The sequence below is a fragment of the Pseudophryne corroboree genome, chromosome 9, assembly GCF_028390025.1.
Source record: "Pseudophryne corroboree isolate aPseCor3 chromosome 9, aPseCor3.hap2, whole genome shotgun sequence".
In the NCBI taxonomy this organism is placed as follows: Eukaryota; Metazoa; Chordata; class Amphibia; order Anura; family Myobatrachidae; genus Pseudophryne; species Pseudophryne corroboree.
The window spans coordinates 332,969,384-332,994,349 of NC_086452.1; the positions used below are offsets into that span (position 1 = coordinate 332,969,384).

Consider the following 24,966-nt stretch of genomic DNA (forward strand, 5'->3'; position numbering starts at 1 on the left):
TCATCATGGCAGTCGCCCACGTAAACAGACGGGGCGGCACAAGAAGCAGGAGGGCAATGACAGCAAGGATTCTTCGCTGGGCGAAAGATCATGTGATAACACTGTCAGCAGTGTTCATTCCGGGAGTGGACAACTAGGAAGATTTCCTCAGCATGAATGAATTCCACCCGGAAAAGTGGGAACTTCATCTGGAAGTTTCCACATGTTTGTAAACCGTTGGGAAAGACCAAAGGTGGTTATGATGGCGTCTCACATGAAGCGCCAGGTCTAGAGACCCTCAGGCAATAGCTGGGACGCTCTGGTAACACCATGGGTGTACCAGTCGGTGTATGTGTTCCCTCCTCTGCCTTTCATACCCAGTGTATGGAGAATGATAGGAAGGAGAGGAGTAAGAACTATACTCGTGGCTCCGGTTTGGCCAAGAAGAACTTGGTACCCGGAACTTCAAGAGATACTAGAAAGGATCTTGATTCAGCAAGAATAATGTCTGTTCCATGACTTACCGCAGCTGCGTTGACGCCAGGGCGGGTGAACGCCGGATCCTAAGGGAAAAAGGCATTCCGGAAGAGGTCATCCCTACCCTGGTCAGAGCCAGGAAGGAGGTGACCGCACAACATTATCACCGTTTAGGTGAAAATATGTTCCATGGTGTGAGGCCAGGAAGGCTCCACGGAAGAATTTCAACTAGGTTAATTCCTACATTTCCTGCAAACAGGAGTGTATATGGGTCTCAAATTGGGGTCCATTAAGGTTCAAATTTCGACCGGTCGATTTTCTTCCAGAAAGAAATTGGCTTCAGTTCCTGAAGTCCAGAAGTTGTTAAGGGAGTACTGCATATACAACCCCCTTTTGATGTCTCCAGTGGCACTGGGCGATCTCAACGTAGTTTGGGATTCCTAAAATCACATTGGTTTAAACAACTCAAATCTGTGGATTTGATATATCTCACATGGAAAGTGACCATGCTGTTGGTCCTGGCCTCGGCCAGGCGAGTGTCAGAATTGGCGGCTTTATCTCATAAAGCCATATCTGATTGTCCATTCGGACAGAGCAAAGCTGTGGACTCGTCCCCAGTTTCTCCCTAAGGTGGTGTCAGCGTTTCACCTGAACCAGCTTATTGTGGTACCTGCGGCTACTAGGGACGTGGAGGACTCCAAGTTGCTGGATGTTGTCAGGGCCCTGAAAATATAGTTTCCAGGTCGGCTGGAGTCAGGAAATCTGACTTGCTGTTTATCCTGTGTGCACCCAAAAAGCTGGGTGCTCCTGCTACCAAGCAGACTATTGCTCGTTGGATTTGTAGTACAATTCAGCTTGCACATTCTGTGGCAGGCTTGCCACAGAAAAAAAAATATGTAAATGCCCATTCCACAAGGAAGGTGGGCTCATCTTGGGCGGCTGCCCGAGGGGTCTCGGCATTACAACTCTGCCGAGCAGCTACGTGGTCAGGGGAGAACACGTTTGTAAAATTCTACAAATTTGATACCCTGGCAAAAGAGGACCTGGAGTTCTCTCATTCGGTGCTGCAGAGTCATCCGCACTCTCCCGCCCGTTTGGGAGCTTTGGTATAATCTCCATGGTCCTTTCAGGAACCCCAGCATCCACTAGGACGATAGAGAAAATAAGAATTTACTTACCGATAATTCTATTTCTCGGAGTCCGTAGTGGATGCTGGGCGCCCATCCCAAGTGCGGATTATCTGCAATACTTGTACATAGTTATTGCTAACTAAATCGGGTTAGTGTTATTGTGAGCCATCTTTTCAGAGGCTCCCCTGTTATCATACTGTTAACTGGGTTCAGATCACAGGTTGTACAGTGTGATTGGTGTGGCTGGTATGAGTCTTACCCGGGATTCAAAATTCCTCCCTTATTGTGTACGCTCGTCCGGGCACAGTATCTGGCTGGAGTCTGGAGGAGGGTCATAGGGGGAGGAGCCAGTGCACACCACCTGATCGGAAAGCTTTACTTTTGTGCCCTGTCTCCTGCGGAGCCGCTATCCCCCATGGTCCTTTCAGGAACCCCAGCATCCACTACGGACTCCGAGAAATAGAATTATCGGTAAGTAAATTCTTATTTTCTTCAGCTGGGTGTGCTGGATCCTCCTCTCTATGCCCCCTCCCACTCTGGAGCTCCAGAGAGTTTTCTTCAGTTTCTTTTAAATCTGTTATTTTCAGTATGCTGTTTGGGCAACAGCATACCTGCACTGTGGGAGTTAGGGGTGGGGACGGTCACCAGCCTTGCAAGGAGTCAGAGCCTCTTCCCCGCTGCAGGACCACCGTCCTGAGAGGTTGTTGTACAGCGGAGCACTGCACTTTAGCAGTCACAATCGCAGCGCGCCGCACATCCCTAACATTGCTTGAAGGTGACGACAGTGGTGCGGCAAAGACATACAGGACCCTCCTGTCGTAGACCCGCTATAGCAGGGGTGGCCAACCAGTAAGTGACAAAGAGCCAAAAAACCTTGTTATGTACATCAAAGAGCCGACATTGAGCCGAAGGTGCACATGCAAAAATGGAATGTGGCCTTGTGCCTGCTAGACCACGCCCCTGGTATAAAATACATTAAAAAAGCCAGAACGACATAAAATACATTTTTTTAATGCCAGATCCATTGAAAAAGCAACTTTCACACAAAATAACAGAAAAAGCCAGATTCACATAATAATCTTCAACTCCCCCATGTGTCACTCCAGCCAACACCCTCCTGTCACTCCAGCCAGCTCCCCCATGTGTCACTCCTGCTAGCACCCCCTGCGTCACTCCAGTAAGCTCCCCCATGTGTCACTCCTGCCAGTACCCTCCTGTATCACACCAGCCAGCTCCGCCTTGTGTCACTGTAGCCCACCCTCATGTATCACTACAGTCCCCCCCACCAACTCGTGCCATTGCAGCAGCCCCTTATGTGTCCTCTGTTTTCCAGTGGGTGTCTCACCGCTAGTATCTGGCTCCTTCAGTTTTCAGTCCCTGTAGTGATGCTGCGTGTCTGGCTGGAGTTCAGCGGTTTCTGTATCTGTTGTGGTCACATGATTTAGAGTGTTGGAAGCCACATTTGAATAAAGAAAGAGCCACCTGCGGCTCAAGAGCCACTGGTTGGCCACCGCTGCGCTATAGCCTCCTTTGTACACTGGCAGCGTTAGTTAAAATTAGCACTTGTGTGATGTTTTTACACTCTCAGGGTGACTTGCCAGTATAAATATAACTGAAACTCCGGTGCCATTACAGGGGGCGGACCTTCCTCAGAGCGGGACCAGCGCCTGTTTGGCGCCTTCCTCTGCTTACAGCTGCAGCAGCAGGCACACACAGCTCCTCCAGACCGACACTCAGGATACGCAGGAAAACTGGTTACAGGGGTGTAGCAAAAGGGGTGAGCCGGTATTGTACACGATCTGTGTCCTGAAAAGGACAAAAACTCCAGTGTTTCACTGTAATATAACTGCTTGCAGCTTCACTGGGGCTGTTTAGCTTGGGTGTGCTGTGTCTCCCTCACATACAGTAAAGGCAGGCTTGCTTTTGTATTACTTGTCTGTGTGTATGTAAGTGTTTTTTACTGAAAACATGGTAAAACACCAATTATGCAGTGTCTGTCACACCAGATTCTCTCCGTCTACATCTGGTTCCATATCATGTGAAAAATGTAGTCAGTCCTCACAGCACAGTGAGGGGACTGGGGGTGAAGGGTCAAAATACTTCCTGGCTAGGTGCCATAAAATCCATGATGTCAGATATGTCATCTCAGTTCACTGCTAATGCTCAAAAATCTCAACAACTGCAACAGGTCCAAAGCCCCTCCTCCTCTCTAGCTCAGGCAACTTAAACGTGGGTTACCTGCCTTATACCCCTTTTACACTCGCAGGCTCGGGTCATTCCCGGGAATGTCCCGGGACACATTCCCGGGAATGACTCTTTTACATTAGCGGGCCGACCCGGCATATTGGGGGATTGGATTCCCCTTCTGCACAAGGTATTAAGCCCCTCATTTTACCTATACGGGACGTGTTAAAACTCCCTCCCTCGGTTTTTGCACACTTTCCCATTTGCTCCTACAGGCAGGAAAATCTGGGAAGTACCCCTCTAAAAAGGCGGTTCTGCCTGCTTCGGGCTCCTTTACCATAAAGGACCCTGGGGATAGAAAAATAGAGACAATGCTGAAGTCTATCTACACTGCAGCGGGTATATCACAAAGACCGGTCATAGCAGGTTGCTGGTTGACTCGTGCCCTTCATACGTGGGCTACTCAGATTCAAGAGGTCTTTTCGGGGGATATGTCCCTGGTCAATTCAGTGACTCTCCTGAAGCACATTCAGGACACTGCAGACGTCCCGTGTGACTCCCTCAGAGAAATGGGCAATATTAATGCTAGAACATCTGCTATGGCAGTGTCGGCGCGCATTGCTTTGTGGTTGCGTCAGTGGATAGCGGACGCAGAGTCCAAGTGCAGTGTGGTGTCTCTCCCTTTTTCATGGGAATGGCGCTTCGGGGTGGAATTGGGTACGCAAATTTCTAAAGTTACTGCGGGAAATCCAAGTTTCTCCCCTCTGGGGCCCCGCCGGCTAGACGTTCCTACCCGGGGCCGCCTGCTCAGTCCATTCGGTCTAACAGATTTCGATCTCGGGCCAGAGGTACCTCCAATGCGGCTAGACGCACCAGAGGTAAGACAAGAAAACCAGCAATTGCAGGTTCTCAGGAGAGCACCAGTTCAGCCACTAAGCCTCTCAGCATGACGGTGCCCACTTCAGCCGCATCTGGGAAACTTCCTGCCAGGATGCCTGGGTAAAGGACTTCATTTCTCAGGGCTACAAGCTGGAGTTCGACGGTGCTCCTCCCCAACGATTTTTCAAATCAAGCTTGCCAGCTTTGGAGGATACGCGTGTTAAGCTGCAATAGGTCATCCCTCAAGTATGTCCAATCCGAAGTCATTGTTTCAGTGCCACTTCAACAACAGGGAAAGGCTTACAATTCCACCCTGTTCGTGGTACCGAAACCGGACTGTTCGGTAAGACCCATTCTGAATCTGAAATCCTTGAACCCTTACCTAAAGGTTTTCAGGGTAAAGATGGAATCCTTGCGACCAGTGATCGCGGGTCTGGAGGAACAAGAATACTTGATCTCCATTGATATCAAGGATGCCTATCTCCATATCCCAATTTGGCCACCTCATCAGGCTTACCTGAGGTTGGCCCTACTGAACGATCACTACTAGTTCCAGGCTCTTTCCTTCGTCCTGTCCACAGCTCCGAGGGTGTTCACGAAGGTGATGGCGGAAATGATGTTCCAACTCCATGTCCAGGGGGTCAATTTTGTCCCTTATCTGGACTATCTCTTGATAAAAGCGAGATCAATTGAGCTTTTATTGCTCCATATGGCTCACACTATTCAGCTTCTGTCACACCATGGGTGGATCCTCAATTTACAGACGTCCCACCTGGAGCCAACTCAAAGGCTCCTGTTCCTGAGAATGTTGCTGGATACTGTAGCCCAGAAAGTGTTCCTCCCAGAGGAAAAAGCGAGAACACTTCAGGAGATGGTCCGCATGGTGCTCTGACCTGCTCAAGTATCTATCCATCTTTGCATAAGATTGTTGGGGAAGATGGTTGCCTCGTATGAGGTGATCCAATATGGGAGGTTCCATGCCAGAACATTTCAATTGGATCTCCTGAGCAAGTGGTCCGGATGTCATCTACAGATGCACCAGATGATACAGCTGTCACCTCAGGCCAGGATTTCCCTCCTGTGGTGGCAGCAGTCCTCCAATCTCCTGGATAGCCGGAGTTTCGGGATTCAGGATTGGGAGGGTGATTTGATGTGGAATGACCCTCCTGTGTATATAACCAGTCTGGGGGTGATTCACTTCAGCGAGATGTGCCGCGCCTGTTGGCACATATTGGCTATATATGGTCTTAAACATTGGTGGGCTGTGATGGTAAACTTACAATACTGTAGGTCGCAATGGTACATTGCATCCATAGCACTGACTTGAATTCCCCACTCTCAGCAATGATATAACTGTCTCAAAGCAATGAATTTTCATATACAGGTATACAAAACACTATGCTCTGTAGGAACAAAACTGACTTCCAGATAAAAAAATATTGTAATACAAGAATGAGAACGCCTCTATCAGACAAATTGGTTAAATCCATTTGATTTGACCATTTTTGTCCATTTTCCGGCATTTGAGAGTTGATGGTCATTTGTCCTTTGCCTCCCATACATTACTAGATTGTCATGACAACCTGCCAGAGTGGACATATAGTCTTAAGGTGTATGGCCAGCTTAAGTAGCAAATCTGGTGGCATGACAAATAGGACTTTTTGGCTCGATTTGAGGATAGGTGTATGTTTGTACAGTCAAACTGGTGTTAAGTACACACACCAGTGATGGTATTGGTAATCTGTGGTCCCTGAAAATCCATAGTGTTTGCATAATGCACATGAGCAAAAGTGTTTTGTGAATCTAGACCCATCGTTTTTTTATTTTTTTATATTTGTGTTCCAGTCTACGATCGGCTTCAGTAAAACTATGAAACATAAAGTGGTCATTTCTACCCCCCATTACCAAACTTACAAACTGTATGAAAATAAAATTGCATATACAGTATACTACATTTGCCTCACGTGTCAGTAAATATCCCTCCTTCATCAAACCTGGAAAACAGCTTGGTGATCACATATTCACAAAGAGGCAATTCTCAGCCGGGGTATTGGTGACTGCTGAGCATGTACAGATAATAACTCTTCAGTCTGCTGCTTCTGACATTCCTGTTAAGATGAGAACCAGCTGAGCAATATAGTTAGTGCTGTTGATTCATTGATGCTGTGTCTGTCTCTTGAAAATGGATGATGTGTCCTCAAGGTCAGTGATCTCTGAAGATCTCAGGAAAAACGAACCCAACCTTCCCCCCTCTCCCCACCCCACCGCAAGCTGTGGGCAATGCATACAGCCCCGTAATAATCCCCTCTGTTGGGGGGATTCAAGTATTTTGCGCACTGCCGGCTGCTAGTTGTTCCGTCGTTTTGACATCGGGTAACTAGTTTGGTTATGATCTGTATTTCAGGGCTCAGGTACTGGATGTTATTCATATTTCAAGCCTTTTGTTTAATAATTTCCTCTTTCTTGTGAAAGTCTACTAGACAGTACAGGATGTGTGAGGAATTGTCACCTGTGAGGCTCTATGGACACCATTACATTTTATGGGGAAGTAGCAGGTTTGCCCAATGTGGAGTTAAAATACCTGGTTAATTAAGACCTACTGGAGTTCACCCATTTCTTTTTTTTTTTCTGGGAGTTCCTTAAGTTCTATATATTTATCTTCATCCCCCTATTATCCATAATGCCATTCCATGAAAATTAGTAAAATTTGTCCCATACGTGGTAGAACAGTAGATATCTTTCCCCATAATATTTTTGTGACACAGCATGAGGGCAGGCCTTTAGTAGCTCTAGGATTGCTGTTTGAGATTCGTGTTGCAGCGTAATATAGGCAACCATTGCAAAACCATGGCACTTCTGATAAGTCTCATTCATAATTACATAGAACCATAAAATTTGATGACAGATAAGAACCACTTGGCCCATCTAGTCTGGTTACACAAAAAGGTTAGTTTTTGTCGGGAGCCAATTAACCTGCCAGTATATTATGGGTGTAAACCAGAGCACCTGGGGGAACCCCACGTACGGGAATAATATACACTCGCCACACAGTTAGGTCCATAGTGGGATTCGAACCCATGACGTCAGTACTGTGAGGCAGTAACGCTAACCATTCCACCATCCGTAATTGTTCGGGTTCGGCGGGATCCTGGGATATAGGTCCAAAAACGGCCAGGATTCAATCCCGGGATTGGAAACTCCAATCCCGGGGATTTAGGGATTAGCGTTGAGCGTCCTCAGGATGCTCAGACGCTGCCCAGCTTCCGGCTCCTCAGCGCGACGTGCAGTGAGAGGTCAAACTGCGCTGTCACCTGCCGCCGGGATAGAGAAGATGATGTTTCCCGCCCGCGATATCTGGTGAGTTATGTGTGCGGGGTGAGGGGGTGGCCACATAGGGAAAAAACAATCCCAGGTATCCCAGGATTGACCATTTTTCAATCACGATACCCGGGATTGAAAAAAATGGCCCTGGATTGGCCTCTCTACTCTCTGCTGTACCACTGGAATAGATGCATTTGTAAAATCGGACCATTGCTACAAAGGAGATTTAGCGGATTATCAAAGTGTGCTGTTTTAAATTATGTACCTTTTTTAAATTGTGGAAATTTCATTCTACTTTCAGGTTCGTACATAAAAGGTGCAAATTGATATACCTCCTTTTGTTTCAGAAACTTTTTAATTTAACAAAAAGCCTTCTTTATCCTGGAAGTGCTGAAGTGTCTCCTGCAGAAGCCAGCTTCACTATACCCGGAACAGGCGTGGCATCTTTTGCTGTCTGTTTTCTCTAGTTATGTATTTGGCTGTTTGTAGGGGCGTGCCGTGTGTTCAAGAAATGCTGCAGTGGGACATGTCTGCCAGCTCTCAGTGAATGCATTAATTTCTGCTTCCACTGGCATAGGCCTGACATCCTGCTGATCAGTTACGTAAGAATAGCAAAGAGTTGGGGATTGTTATTATTTTTTATTTATATGGCTCCACAAGGGATCCGCAGTGCCCATTACAGGGTACATAAACAAATGAGCAAAACAAGAAAAAAGCACTTACAGTTTGAGACAATATAGGACAAGTACAAGGGGTTAGGGGCCATCAAAGGGAGTATTGTGAAAGGTAGTTGTATGTAAGGAAAGGTACATGAGGGGAGAAGGTCCTGCTCTTGAAAGCTTGAAATTTAAAAGGTGAAAGGCTAACAGGCCGGGGTGACACGGAAGGGGTAAACCGTGGGCGTTGGCATGAGGGTTAGGAGGAGAGTTGGCTGGCTTTGAAGAACTATGTCTTGAGAGCCTGTTTGAAGTTTTCTGGAGAGTCTGATGGGGAGAGATAGAGAATTCCAGAGATAGGGAGCAACACGTGCAAAATCTTGTAGGTAGGAGTGGGATGAGGTAATCAGTTGACAGGAGAGGCAACGTGCATTAGCAGAGTGAAGAGGACGGGTAGAAGTGTAGAGAAAGATTAGGAGAACAGTGGGTGAGGGCTAAAGGATAATAATCAGGACCATTTTACAATTCTATTGATAGCACACAAGATGTTGAAAGATTAATTCATCTGTGTATTAAGTATGTAAAATCAGCATCACACGTGTTTGTAAATAATAAGTATCGTTGCATATTACAGTAAATGGAACTAAAACCTCCACAGGTCTGACATACTAAAGGGATCATGGTGACACAGTGGGGTGTAAAATATGGGAGTGAGAGGTGGGGCTAGAACAAAGGAGCATCTTAAAGCATTGAGGGACGGAGTCTGTTTTGAGGTGGGAGTAAAGTCCAAAGATATGGGTATTCTTGAGAGAAGGCTTGAGTTGGACGCCCATTGTCATATGGAGAATGAGTATGTAGTGAGGTTAGAGACGTAGGATGAGTGATTTACTGACTTTGGACTATGTAAGTAAGGGTAGTTCATTTGAATTGTATCCTATAGAGGAAGGGGAGCTAGTGAAGTGCTTGAAATAAGCAGATTAGTGAAAGAGTAAAGCCAATCTTGCCTTGGTGTTAATAGTTTTCAGGAGATAAAGTAAGTGAATGAGAGGTAGACTAGATTGCAGTAGTTGAGGTGAGAGAATATGAGAAAGTAAATTAGGTTTTTGGTGGCACCTAGAGTAAGGAAGAGTCTGATCCTGGAAATACTGCAGTGGTGGAAGAAATAGGATTGAGCATGTGACTGGAAGTGTGAGTGAAGTAGATTGCAAATTTTAAAACACCTAGGCAACAATCCTGAGGGACATATGAGAACAATGTGTTGTCCACGGTGAGGAAGAGGATGGGTTGTGTGGAAACTATGGGGATGATTCAGTTGTTCCATGCACCCCCTGCTGGACGTCTATACAAATGGGTGTCTATCGGAGCTATTCAATTACTGCTCTGATCAGACGCTGTTAGTAGTTAACGCAACTGACTGCTCCGTGTTTAACCACACAAAGCTGCTAAACTGACTAAATATCTTGATTGGGCGTCTAAAGTCTGGGTTTGGGTGGCCAAACTGCGGACTTCTTCACACTTCTTTTTCTCGCACTGCAAAATGTGACTGGCTCGGTTAATGGGCGTTTGATAGGAGCAACAATTGAATAGATCCGATAGACACCCAGCAGGGGGCGCGCAGCACAATTGAATCGCCCCCTATTAGTTCACACTTTGACATGTTTCTATAGATATATATATATTGTTAGAACATTCTTGAGTTCTTGGGATGGCAGACATGGGTTTGGTAATGCGAGAGAGGTAGATTTGGGTATCCTTAGCAGTGATCGTTGAGGCAAAATGTGTTGATTATTTTGCCAAGGGTGTACAAGGAGAGCAGGACTTGGCTAGATAAGGATATATATTCTCTGAGAAGTTTGGTATGCTTACTATAAATGTTTCCTGTTGCTCTGCTGACTAGAAGTCCGTTTCCATTTAGCTTTTCTTCCTTGTAATTTTCACATGGACGCATCATGTACCTGCTGTTTGTACTGTGCAAGTAAGTCACGCCATTGCTTAGGCCAGCTATACACCTTGTTTGCCTCCTGGTAACCTTTTTGTTATATATCAAAATAGCAGTAAAAGTGACTGAAGTTATTCATTAAACAAACTGATGCATTTTTACCTACGGTTTTGTTTGTAGGATGCAGAATTTTTGTTCATGGGGTCAGAGTCGCATAAGAAAAAAAAGAAGCATTCCTCGGATGATGCTTACTACCCAGGTATATGCAACCTGCAATTGCACTTCATGAACTTCTGACAATACATCTGCGATGTAACTTGTCTATTAGTTGTGCTCAGATTATGCTACAATACATACACACAGTTTGCACCTTTGCAGCTCCGCATTGTTTTCTCACTAAAAGTGCTCTTATTTTACTTTACTTTCTATTATTTTTCCATTAATTATGTCCTATACCTTGTGTACTTTTAGAAGTATCTTCCTCGGAGGGAAAGAAAAAAAAGCCCATTCCCAGTTCCTCTTCTCCGTCCTCTGATACTGCTATGGATCTGCTCAATTCCATGTCTTCCCCCATTGTTACTTCAAGCAAACTCCCTTCCAAGAAAACAGAGAAAATAGTTGCAGCCTCTTCCAGCTTCCAGTCGCCCGTCCAAACACCACGTAAAGATCATCGTAAAAAAGTTGGAGAAGACTCTGTTGAAGACCTCTCCCACAAATCTAAAAGGCCCAAGCCTCTGACTCTACGTGAACCAGATGGCTTGCGGATGAAACTTATCCTGTCTCCTAAGGAGAAAACAAGTGAGCACACGTTCCCACAGCAAGAAAGTCCAGTACTCAGTGATGGAACGTCTCCCAAAAAGAGTAGCAAAAAATCGTCACGAGACGAAGTGGAGAGAAGCAGCCACAAGAAGCATCGGAAAGAAAGCCACACACCAAGGCTCAGTGGGACTCCAGATTCTGCTTCTTCTTCTGAAGGGGAACTTGAGGCTGGAGAACTAGTGATTGATGACTCATTCCGAGAGTTGAAGAAGAAAAAGAAATCAAAGAAGAGTAAGAAGAAGAAGGACAAACACAAGGAAGACAAGCACAGGAAGCACAGTAAAAGCAAGAGAGAACATGGGTTGGATAGCAGTCCCACACCAATTACAGCACCTATGCTTCCATCACCACCCACTCCCATCACTGCCACATCTCCCCCCATACTCTTACCGATACAACCAGCAGCAGCAGCTCTGTCCACACCCATTCTTAGCCCTCATCCTGAGGGCACATCAGACAAGAAAAAGAAGAAAGATGATACAGAAAAGGTAAAAATGTTAGCCCTTTTATCAGGGTTTTATTTATGTCTGTGTTGCCAATGTGTATTTCTCTTACTAGAGGATGCTGGGGTCCACATTAGTACCATGGGGTATAGACTGGTCCACCAGGAGCCATTGGCACTTTAAGAGTTTGAGATTGTGGGCTGGCTCCTCCCTCTATGCCCCTCCTACCAGACTCAGTTTAGAAAATGTGCCCAGAGGAGCCAGTCACAGCTAGGGGAGCTCTCCAGAGCTTCTTTAGTAAAAGTTTATTTTAGAGTTTATTATTTTACAGGGAGTCTGCTGGCAACAGCCTCCCTGCTTCGAGAGACTAAGGGGGGGAGTAGTGTCCGCTTTGCGGGGTCTGAGCCACTATCTCCGCTGACAGGACACTGAGCTCCTGAGGGGATCGATCGTTCCCCGCCACAGGGAATCGCTCACCCCGGCAGCATGTCGCCACCCCCTTGCAGAGCCAGAAGATGGCGAGATATGGTGGCACAAGGGTAGTAGCGCAGCTTTGAGAGGCTGCGCTCCGGGAAGGCTCAGCGGCACACAGTGTTGGCGCTATGAGGGGTGTCCTGAGCCAGCGTCTTAATACCCTACACTGGTCACAGACGCTAACCGGAGACTGAATCCCCAGGCTAGCGTCAGAATCCTCCGTACTCAGACGCTCATGGGGGACGGAATCCCCCGCCTACCGACGGAATCCTCAGGCCAGTATAAAGAATTTGTGCGGGAAGACGCGCCATCTTCAAGGGGCGGAGCTTCTCAGAGCTGACCCAGCAGCGTTCAGCGCTATTTTCCTGTCTGCAGTTCCTGTACACAGACGCTGACAGAGCTGTCCCCCCAAGCAACTCCAGCTATCCTGTGCGGTAGAAGGGGGGGGAGCGGTGAATTAGTTCTGTGTAACTATTACAGTACACAGTGGGCGTTGTAAGGGGTGTCCTTTATCTAAACAGCGCTGTGTGTGGGTTGGCTCCAAACTCTGTGTCCCTCTTGCCATTCTCAGGGGGGAAACTGTGTCTAGCCTCCCCTGTGTGTTGTGTGTGGAGTGTTTGGGGTCTCCAGTTAGCTATGTCCAGGGACTCTGTGTCATATGCGGCTGAGGATATGTCCTCTCAGGATGATCTCATTCCATATAATCAGGATTGCACTGTTGTAGCGCAGATACCAGCAAGGGTGCCTGAGTGGTTATCCTCTATCAAAACTATGATTTTTCAGATTTCTACTAGGGTTGCTCAGAATGAATCTGCAACTCAGGTTTTACAGAATTCTATGGCAGTTTGGTCCGGTTCTGTTACCTCAGTACCACCCTCTGTAGGTTCCCACAAACGTGCTCTTGCCCAGATCATGCAAGACAACACGGATACCGACTGACACGGCAGGCGGTGATGGGGATGTGCTCAGGGGGGCCGCATCTCTTGCTAAAGGGGTGCAGTTGATGATAGAGGCTATTAGAGATGTGTTGAATATTGCTGATACAACACCTGAGCAGGTTGAGGAGGCTTACTTCACTGACGATAAGAAAGCCTCGCTAACCGTCCCTGCGTCCAAAGAATTAAATGCTATTTTTTAAAAAGCATGGGAAAACCCAGAGAAAAAATTCCAGATCCCTAGGAAGGATCTGGTTGCTTTCCCCTTCCCTGAGGAGGATAGAAAGAAATGGGGAAACCCACCCATAGTGGACGCATCTGTATCCAGGCTCTCGAAAAAGGTGGTTTTACGGGTTCCAGGATCTACTGCCTTAAAGGAACCGGCTGATCGCAAAATTGATACTATGCTCAAATCCATATACACGGCTTCAGGGTCGATACTACGTCCTACTATTGCCTGTGCATGGATTTCCAAAGCTATATTAAAGTGGTCAGGCACATTACTTGAGGATTTGTATACAATGGATAAAAGTGACGTTGAATTGTTTTTACGTAATATTCAGGATTCTGCAGGATTTATGGTAGAATCCATGAAAGACCTGGGTTCAATGGCCGCAGGAATTTCTTCCATGTCTGTCTCAGCTCGTCGATGACTGTGGCTGCGCCAGTGGTCTGCGGACATGGAATCCAGGAGAGGTGTGGAGACCCTACCCTACACAAATCTGGCTCTCTTTGGGGAAGCGTTGGATGCATGGATCTCCACGACTACAGCGGGTAAGTCACCTTTTCTTCCCTCAGCAGCTCCTGCTACGGAAAAACCTTTTTCTTCACCTGCATTACAGTCCTTTCGGGTTGCTAAACCAAGAAAAGCCAAACCATCCAACAACTTCTTTAGAGGTGGCCGACCAAAATCCAAGAAACCTGCTGCTGCTGTTTCCCAGGAACAGAAACCTGCTTCCGGTACGCCAAAGTCCTCAGCATAACGGTGGACAGCGAGGCCTGGAGGTAGGGCCAGTGGGGGCGAGACTCAGGCATTTCAGTCACGTCTGGGTGTCGTCCGGCCTGGATCCCTGGTTACTAGATATTGTGCCCCAGGGGTACCAGCTGGAATTTCAAGATCTCCCTCCTCACCGGTTCTTCAAATCAGGCTTGCCAGCTTTGCTGGCAAACAAGGCTATCCTACATAGAGCCATCCAGAAGTTGGTGGAGGCACAGGTTATTGTACCAGTTCCTCCACAACTGCAAAACACTGGTCACTATTCAAACCTTTTCGTGTTACCGAAACCGGATGGTTCGGTTAGGCCCATTCTGAACTTAAAATCTCTAAACCCCTTTCTGAGAGCGTTCAAGTTCAAGATGGAGTCTCTAAGGGCAGTGATATCAGGTCTGGAGGAGGGGGAATTCCTGGTATCCCTGGATATCAAGGATGCGTACCTCCACATTCCGCTTTGGCTGCCGCATCAAGCTTATCTTCAATTCGCACTGTTGGACTGTCATTTTCAGTTCCAGGCCCTGCCATTCGGCCTTTCCACAGCACAGAGGGTATTCACCAAGGTGATGGCGGAAATGATGGTTCTCCTCCGCAGACAGGGGGATGAACATAATTCCATATCTGGACGATCTGTTGATAAAGGCATCGTCCAAGGAGAAGCTGTTACGGTCCATAGCTCTCACGACCCAGCTTCTCAGGGAACATGGTTGGATCCTGAATCTTCCAAAATCACATTTGGAACCAACCAGGAGGTTGTCCTTTCTGGGAATGATAAGTCGACACGGAGGTGCAGAGGGTGTTTCTTCCCGAGGAAAAAGCGTTGGTAATACAAACAATGGTCCGGGATGTCCTGAAGCCTGCCCAGGTGTCGGTTCATCAGTGCATTCGCCTTCTGGGGATGATGGTGGCCTCTTACGAAGCTCTGCAGTACGGGAGGTTTCATGCTCGGTCCTTCAGCTGGATCTCCTGGTCAAGTGGTCGGAATCCCATCTACACATGCACCAGAGAATACGTCTGTCGCCAAAGGCCAGGATTTCACTCCTCTGATGGCTGCAATTACCTCACCTTCTGGAGGGCAGCAGGTTCGGGATTCAGGACTGGATCCTTCTAACCACGGATGTAAGTCTCCGCGGCTGGGGCGCAGTCGCTCAAGGGGAAGCCTTCCAAGGAAGGTGGTCAAGCCTGAAAGCCGACCTGCCACTAAACATTCTGGAACTACGAGCCCCAAACGGCCCATCTTCTGAGAAATCGGGCCATTCAGGTGCAGTCGAACAATGTGAAGAGCAGAGCTGCAATGTCAGTGGTAACAAGAATCATCCTCTGGGCAGAATAACACGCGTTGGCAATGTCAGCAATCTTCATTCCGGGAGTAGACAACTGGGAAGCGGACTTCCTCAGCAGACCCGATCTCCATCCAGGGGAGTGGGGTCTCCATCCGGAGGTGTTCGAGGAGGTAACGTATCTTTGGGGCGTACCCCAGATCAACATGTTGGCCTCTTGTCACAACAAGAAGCTTCGGCGGCATTGTTCCCGGTCGAGGGACCCACAAGCAGTGGCGGTGGACGGCCCTAGTGACTCCGTGGGTGTTCAGTCGGTGTACGTGTTTCCTACACTTCCACTCATTCCAAGAGTTCTCAAACTCATAAGGAGAACAAGAGTTCAGGCAATCCTCATTGCTCCGGACTAGCCAAGAATGGGTTGGTACGCGGATCTTCTGAATCTACTGCTAGAAGAGCCGAGGCCTCTTCGGGAGGACCTGCTGCGGCAGGGGCCGTTCGCCTATCAAGACTTACCACGGCTACATTTGACGGCATGGAGGTTGAACGCCAGATACTAGCTCGGAAGGGCATTCCGAACAAGGTTATACCTACCCTGATACAGGCTAGGAAGAGAGTAACGTCAAAACATTACCATCGTGTTTGGAAAAAATATGTATCTTGGTGTGAGTCAAGAAGTTTCCTACAGTGGAGTTTCAATGGGACGTTTTCTCCTCTTCCTGCAAGCAGGTGTGGATATGGGCCTGAGGTTAGGATCCATAAAGGTCCAGATTTCGGCCCTATCCATTTTCTTTCAGAAACAGTTGGCTGCCCTCCCTGAGGTTCAGACTTTTTGAAGGGAGTTCTGCACATCCAACCTCCCTTTATACCCCTACGACGCCTTGGGATCTTAACGTGGTGTTGCAGTTCCTCCAGTCGGACTGGTTTGAACCTCTACAGGAGATTGAGGTCAAGTTTCTCACGTGGAAGGCTGTCACTTTGTTGGCCTTAGCTTCTGCTAGACGTGTGTCGGAGTTGGGGGCTTTGTCATGTAATAGCCCATACTTGATCTTCCATGAAGACAGAGTTGAGCTTCGGACACATCAGCAGTTTCTTCCGAAGTTTGTGTCGGCATTTCATATCAACCAGCTTATTGTGTTGCCAGTTGTGGCTGACTCCTCAATTTCATCAAAGTCCTTAGATGTTGTAAGGGCTCTAAAAATCTATGTGAGGAGGACTGCTCGTCATAGAAAATCGGACTCTGTTTGTCCTTTATGATCCCAAGAAAATTGGGTGTCCTGCTTCTAAGCAGACGATCTCTCGCTGGATCAGGTTTACTATCCAGCATGCGTATTCTATGGCAGGCTTGCCGTGTCCTACGTCTGTTAAGGCCCACTCTACTCGTAAGGTGGGTTCTTCCTGGGCGACTGCCCGGGGTGTCTCGGCCTTGCAACTCTGCCGAGCAGCTACTTGGTCGGGGTCGAACACGTTCGTAACGTTCTACAAGTTCGATACTTTGGCCTCTGAGGACCTAAAGTTTGGTCAATTGGTTCTGCAGAAGCCTCCGCGCTCTCCCTCCCGTTCTGGGAACTTTGGTACATCCCCATGGTACTAATGTGGACCCAGCATCCCCTAGGACGTAAGAGAAAATAGGATTTTAATAACCTACCGGTAAATCCTATTCTCGTAGTCCATAGAGGATGCTGGGCGCCCACCCAGCGCTTCGTGATCATATAGTGGTTTATTTAGTTCAGTACTGCTTGGTTCTAGGTTAAGTACTGTTTTGTTACTTGGTAAGTACTCTTGTTCAGCCGTTGCTGATGTTTCAAGCCTAGTTAGCTTGGTTTGCCTTGTGTGTGAGCTGGTGTGAATCTCGCCACTATTTGTGTAAAATCCTTCTCTTGAAGATGTCCGTCTCCTCGGGCACAGTTTCTAGACTGGGTCTGGTAGGAGGGGCATAGAGGGAGGAGCCAGCCTACACTCTCAAACTCTTAAAGTGCCAATGGCTCCTAGTGGACCCGTCTATACCCCATGGTACTTATGTGGACCCCAGCGTCCTCTACGGACTACGAGAAAAGGATTTACCGGTAGGTAATTAAAATCCTATTTTTATTTAAAGAGCTAAAACGTGAACAGCAAACTGTTAAACATCCATTTTTCAGTTCTGCATTTGCATTTGTTTTAGTTCGCTGACTTTGTGTGTGTATATGTATGTATGTACTGTATGTATGTGTGTGTGTGTGTGTGTGTGTGTGTGTGTGTGTATGTATGTATGTATGTATATATAATATATATATGTGTATATATATGTGTATATATATATGTATATGTGTATATATATATATATATATATATATATATATATAATCTGTACATTCGGCACTCATGAATAAAAATCAGCTTGCGCGGTGCCCTCTAAATCAACTTTGCAGGTTTAAGATATATGCACAAGTAAGCGGCACTCCAGGTCTTAACTCAAACACTCTTGTTTCCAGTGAATGGAAGCGTTACTTTTGCTGCACTGGGAAAGGTGTGTGAAGGACCTCTTGTGTGCTTAGTTTTAAAAGTTATGATGTAGAAACATCAATGCTGTACTGTTTTGGAACCTGTTATCTCGTGATCTATTACAGGGGTATAACATGGGTATAACTTGTAGAAAAGCTGTCTCTCATGCGCAGAATATATGGGCAAGGATGCCTGTTCAGTTTTGAGTGGGAAATGGAAAATTAACTGTCTCAGGTATCAGAGTGAATATTTCTTTCTTTCTATTTCTTCTTTCTCTAACGTCCTAGTGGATGCTGGGAACTCCGTAAGGACCATGGGGAATAGCGGGCTCCGAAGGAGGCTGGGCACTCTAGAAAGATCTTAGACTACCTGGTGTGCACTGGCTCCTCCCACTATGACCCTCCTCCAAGCCTCAGTTAGATTTCGTGCCCGGCCGAGGTTGGATGCACACTAGGGGCTCTCCTGAGCTCTTAGAAAGTTATAGTCTTAGAATTTGTTATTTTCAGTGAGACCTGCTGGCAACAGGCTCACTGCAGCGAGGGACTAAGGGGAGAAGAAGCGAACTCGCCTGCTTGCAGCCGGATTGGGCTTCTTAGGCTACTGGACACCATTAGCTTTAGAGGGATCGACCGCAGGCCCAGCCTTGATGTTCGGTCCCGGAGCCGCGCCGCCGTCCCCCTTACAGAGCCAGAAGCAAGAAGATGGTCCGGAAAATCGGCGGCATGAAGACTCTGTCTTCACCAAGGTAGCGCACAGCACTGCAGCTGTGCGCCATTGCTCCTCTCACACACTTCACACTCCGGTCACTGAGGGTGCAGGGCGCTGGGGGGGGCGCCCTGAGGCAGCAATAAAAACACCTTGGCTGGCTAAAATACCTCAATATATGGCCCCAGGGGCTATATATGAGGTAAATACCCCTGCCAGAATTCCATAAAAAACGGGAGAATAGGCCGCGAAAAAGGGGCGGAGCCTATCTCCTCAGCACACTGGCGCCATTTTTCCCTCACAGCTCGGCTGGAGGGAAGCTCCCTGGCTCTTCCCTGCAATTCTACAGTACAGTAAGAGGGAAAAGAGAGGGGGGGCATTAAAATTGGCACTGTATACAGTATATTATATAAAAGCTATTAGGGACATAACTCAGTTAGTCCCTGTATATATATAGCGCTCTGGTGTGTGCTGGCATACTCTTACTCTGTCCCCCCAAAGGGCTTTTGTGGGTCCTGTCCTCGTTTAGAGCATTCCCTGTGTGTCTGCGGTGTGTCGGTACGGCTTTGTCGACATGTTGAATGAGGAGGCTTATATGGTGACAGAACAGAGGCCGATATATGTGATGTCGCCCCCTGTGGGGCCGACACCAGAGTGGATGGATAGGTGAAAGGTATTAACCGACAGTGTCAACTCCTTACATAAAAGGGTGGATGACGTAACAGCTGTGGGACAGCCGGCTTCGCAGCCCGCGCCTGCCCAGGCGTCTCAAAGGCCATCAGGGGCTCAAAAACGCCCGCTCTCTCAGATGGCAGACACAGATGTCGACACGGAGTCTGACTCCAGTGTCGACAAGGTGGAGACATATACACAATCCACTAGGAACATCCGTGACGTGATCCCGGCAATAAAAAATGTGTTATACATTTCTGACTTTAACCCAAGCACCTCTAAAAATGGGTTTTAGGTTTGGGGAGAAAAAACAGGCAGTGTTTTGTTCCCCCATCAGATGAATAAATGAAGTGTGTGAAAGCGTGGGTTCCCCCGTTAAGAAACTGGTAATTTATAAAAAGTTACTGATGGCGTACCCTTTCCCGCCAGGTGGATAAGTTACGCTGGGAGATATCCCCTAGGGTGGATAAGGCGCTCACACGTTTGTCAAAAAAGGTGGCACTGCCGTCTTAGGATACGGCCACTTTAATAGGTACCTGTTGATAAAAAACAGGAGGCTATCCTGAAGTCTGTATTTACACACTCGGGTACTAGACTGAGACCTGCAGATAGTGCTGCTGCAGCCTGGTCGGTGACCCTGTCAAACAGGGATACTAGTTGAAAAACATAAAAACATATTAAAGACGTCGTCTTATATATGGGGGATGCACAGAGGGATATTTTGCCGGCTGGCATCCAAAATAAATGTAATGTCCATTCTGTCAGGAGGGTATTAGAGACCTGTCACTGGACAGGTGATGCTGACTTAAAAAGCGCATAGAGAGCCTTATAAGGGTGAGGAATTATTTGGGGATGGTCTCTGGGACCTCGTATCCACAGCAACTGCTGGGAAGAAATAATTTTACCTCAGGTTTCCTCACAGACAAAGGTACAGTCCTTTCGGCTTCAGAAAAGCAAGCGGGTCAAATGGCGCTTCCTTTCTGTACAGAGACAAGGGTAGAGGGGAAAAAAAGCTGCACCAGTCAGCCTGTTCCCAGAATCAAGATTCTTCCCCCGCCTCCTGTGAGGCCACACCATGACGCGGGTGCTCCACAGGTGTAGCCAGGTACGGTGGGGGGCCGTCTCAAAAATTTCAGCAATTAGTGGGCTCGCTCACAGGTGGATCCCTGTTTCTTTCAAGTAGTATTTCAGGGGTACAAGCTGGAATTCGAGATGTCTCCCCCCAGCCGTTTCCTAAAATATGCCTTGCTGACAACTCCCTCAGGCAGGGAGGCTGTGCTAGAGGCAATTAATAAGCGGTATTCCCAGCAGGTAATACTCAAGGTGCCCCTACTTCAACAAGGACGGGGTTACTATTCAACACGGGTTGGGGTACCGAAACCGCATGGTTCGGTGTGACCCATTTTATATTTAAAATCCTTGAACACAAAAATTCAAGTTCAAGATGGAATCGCTCAGGGCGGTTATTCCAAGCCTGGACGAGGGGGACTACATGGTATCCTGGGACATCAAGGATGCTTACCTGCATGTCCCCATTTACCATCCTCGCCAGGAGTACCTCAGATTTGTGGTACAGGATTACCATTACCAAGTCCAGACACTGCCGTTTGGACTGTACATGGCACCGAGGGTGTTTTATCAAGGTAATGGCCGAAATGTTGGTACTCCTTCAAAAAAAAAAGGGAGTTGTAATTATCCCGTACTTGGACAATCTCGTTATAAGGGCGAGGTCCAAGGAGCAGTTGGTAGTCGGGGTAGCACTATTTTGGAAAGTGCTACAACAGCATGGTTGGATTCTAAACAGTCCAAAGTCACAGCTGGTTCCTATGACACGTCTACTGTTCCTGGGGATGGTTCTGGACATAAACCAGAAATAGTGTTTCTCCCGGAGGAGAAAGCCAAGGAGTTGTCATCTCTAGTCAGAGACCTCCTGAAGCCAAAATAGGTAGCGGTGCATCATTGCACGCGAGTCCTGGGAAAAATGGTAGCTTCCTACGAAGCAATCCCATTAGGCAGGTTCCATACAAGAACTTTTCAGAGGGACCTGTTGGACAAGTGGTCCGGATCGCATCTTCCGATGCATAGGCTGATAACCCTGTCTCCAAGGACCAGGGTATCTCTACTGTGGTGGCTGCAGAGTGCCCATCTTCAAGAGGGCCGCAGGTTTGGCATACAGGACTAGGTCCTAGTGACCATGGATTCCAGCCTTTGAGGCTGGGAGGCAGTCACACAGGGAAGAAATTTCCAGGGACTTTGGTCAAGTCAGGTTATTTCCCTACACATAAATATTCTGGACCTGAGGGCCATTTACAATGCCCTGAGGCCGGCAAGGCCTCTGCTTCAAAACCAGCCGGTACTGATCCAATCAGACAACATCACGGCAGTCGCCCATGTAAACCAACAGGGCGGCACAAGAAGCAGGATGGCGATGGCAGAAGCCACAAGGATTCTCCGATAGGCGGAAAATCATGTGTTAGCACTGTCAGCAGTGTTCATTCCCGGAGTGGACAACTGGGAAGCAGATCTTCTCAACAGACACGACCTCCACCCGGGAGAATGGGGACTTCCTCCAGAAGTCTTCCAATAGGATTGTACACCATTGGGAAAGGCCACAGGTGGACATGATGGCGTCCCGCCTCAACAAAAAGCTATAAAAGATATTGCACCGGGTCAAGGGACCCTCAGGCGATAGCTATGGACGCTCTGGTAACACCGTGGGTGTACCAGTCGGTTTATGTGTTCTCCCCTCTGCCTCTCATACCAAAGGTACTGAGAATAATAAGAAGGCGAGGAGTAAGAACGATACTCGTGGATGGCCAAGAAGAGCTTGGTACCCAGAACTTCAAGAATTTATATCAGAGGACCCATGGCCTCTGCCACTCAGACAGGACCTGCGGCAGCAGGGGCCCTGTCTGTTCCAAGACTTACCGCGGCTGCGTTTGTCGGCATGGCGGTTGAACGCCGGATCCTGAAGGAAAAGGGCATTCCGGAGGAAGTCATTCCTACGCTTACTAAAGCCAGGAAAGAGGTTACAGCAACTCATTATCACCGCATATGGCGAAAATATGTTGCATGGTGTGAGGCCGAAAGGGCCCCAACAGAGGAATTTCAACTAGGTCGATTTCTGCATTTCCTGCAAGCAGGAGTGACTATGGGCCTTAAATTGGGTTCCATTAAGGTACAGATCTCGGCTCTGTCGATTTTCTTTCAAAAAGAACTAGCTTCAGTACCTGAAGTTCAGACATTTATAAAAGGAGTGCTGCAGAGTCAGCCCCCGTTTGTGCCTCCTGTGGCACCTTGGGATCTCAACGTGGTGTTGAGTTTCTTAAAATCACATTGGTTTGAACCACTAAAAACCGTGGATCTGAAATATCTCACGTGGAAGGTGGTTATGTTATTGGCCTTGGCTTCTGCCAGGCGAGTATCAAAGTTGGCGGCTTTGTCTTGTAAAAGCCCTTATTTGATTTTCCATATGGATAGGGCAGAATTGAGGACTCGTCCCCAGTTTCTCCCAAAGGTGGTGTCAGCGTTTCACCTGAACCAGCCTATTGTGGTGCCTAGGCTACTAGGGACTTGGAGGACTCCAAGTTGCTAGACGTTGTCAGGGCACTGAAAATATATGTTTCCAGAACGGCTAGAGTCAGAAAATCTGACTCGCTGTTTATCCTATATGCACCTAACAAGCTGGGTGCTCCTGCTTCTAAGCAGACTATTGCTCGTTGGATTTGTAGTACAATTCAGCTTGCACATACTGTGGCAGGCCTGCCACAGCCAAAATCTGTCAATGCCCATTCCACAAGGAAGGTGGGCTCATCTTGGGCGGCTGCCCGAGAGGTCTCGGCTTTACAATTTTGCCGAGCAGCTACTTGGTCAGGGGCAAACACGTTTGCAAAAATTCTACAAATTTGATACCCTGGCTGAGGAGGACCTGGAGTTCTCTCATTCAGTGCTGCAGAGTCATCCGCACTCTCCCGCCCGTTTGGGAGCTTTGGTTTAATCCCCATGGTCCTTACGGAGTTCCCAGCATCCACTAGGACGTTAGAGAAAATAAGAATTTACTCACCGGTAATTCTATTTCTCGTAGTCCGTAGTGGATGCTGGGCGCCCATCCCAAGTGCGGTTTATCTGCAATACTTGTACATAGTTATGGTTAACTAAATCGGGTTATTGTTGAGCCATCTGTTGAGAGGCTCTATTGTTTCATACTGTTAACTGTGTTTCATATCACGAGTTATACGGTGTGATTGGTGTGGCTGGTAGGAGTCTTACCCGGGATTCAAAATCCTTCCTTATTGTGTACGCTCGTCCGGGCACAGTACCTAACTGAGGCTTGGAGGAGGGTCATAGTGGGAGGAGCCAGTGCACACCAGGTAGTCTAAGATCTTTCTAGAGTGCCCAGCCTCCTTCGGAGCCTGCTATTCCCCATGGTCCTTACGGAGTTCCCAGCATCCACTACGGACTACGAGAAATAGAATTACCGGTGAGTAAATTCTTATTTTTTTATGTTTTATATTTGTTCCCCCTCTTTTATGTTTTGTTTAAATCTATAAAAAATGTAATAATGCACTTTCAAGAGACTCTTTTTGCACACTACAACACAGAAGAATCCCCTTAATTTTCATTTAATGTGTTGAGTTTATTTTCAAAAGTGTGATAAAGGCTGTAAAATGTAAGATATATCATTTTTTTCAGTTATTCTTTACAATTTATTTATGAGACCCTGGTTTGTTTGGGTCATGTTTTTGCCAGCACCTAAATAATACAATGTAGTCTAGATCTAGTAGAACGCCTCCAGAATGTAATATTCAAATAAAGTATTCTCACATAACGCTCATTAAGCAGTCACAGCTCTAGCAACTTCATGAGGCACATAGTCAGAAACAGGTTAAGCACCATAAAAATCAATCAGACAAATAAAATAAAATCTTTTTGTGTATTTGGCTGGATGTCTCGCCTTTTATTGTCTTTCCAAACACGTAAAAAAGATTCACAGGTTAATCATTACATGACTCCAAATCCATGTTAATACCCAACCGTCCTCTTTAATTATAGCTATTTATATACTGCACACAAATTATGCACCACTTTGCAGGAAATATTTAGTCAGTCACAATAGACCCTGTCCCAATGGAGCTTACGATCTATATTTTCTGTCACATTACACATGCACTGGGGGTAATTCTTGTCAAATGCCAGTTAATCTGCCAGTATGTTTTTGGATAGTGGGAGGCAGATGTTTTTGGATAGTGGGAGGCAGCTGGAGCACCCTGATAAAAGCCACCCAAATACAGGAAGAACATACAAGCTCTGCACATCCTTAGCCATTGACAAATACCTATCTGTGATAAGAACAACGCATGCTGCAGCTTTTTTTACCACTTGCATGTGGTCAGTATCACACATACTAAATAGACAAACATCATTCTTGTTGTATTATTTCCTGTGCTTTCAGTGTGTAAGGAACTACAGGTATGGATACAGTTACATATCTGATGCAGCTCCACAGAATAACCCAGATACATGTATAAAAAGATGATTCTTACATGAATATTGAAAAGAAGTGCTGCCCTTACATGAGCTGTGCTAAGTAATATGTCTTTT

General features: G+C 47.1%; 1 protein-coding gene across 11 annotated transcripts in view; it reads left to right on the forward strand.

Moving 5' to 3' along the window:
• The window catches only part of HMGXB4 (HMG-box containing 4), a 148,764-nt gene that overhangs the window by 89,275 nt on the left and 34,523 nt on the right, over positions 1 to 24,966 (forward strand). For 7 of the 11 annotated variants that reach the window (XM_063940574.1, XM_063940579.1, XM_063940580.1 and 4 more), the window contains 2 exons: positions 10,746 to 10,824; positions 11,037 to 11,872. In XM_063940574.1, the coding sequence (XP_063796644.1) occupies positions 10,746 to 10,824; positions 11,037 to 11,872 (915 nt within the window). Of the gene's footprint in view, positions 1 to 3,221; positions 3,364 to 10,745; positions 10,825 to 11,036; positions 11,873 to 24,966 lie in introns of all 11 variants that reach the window. The other 4 variants (XM_063940573.1, XM_063940570.1, XM_063940571.1 and 1 more) reach the window with 1 other exon arrangement.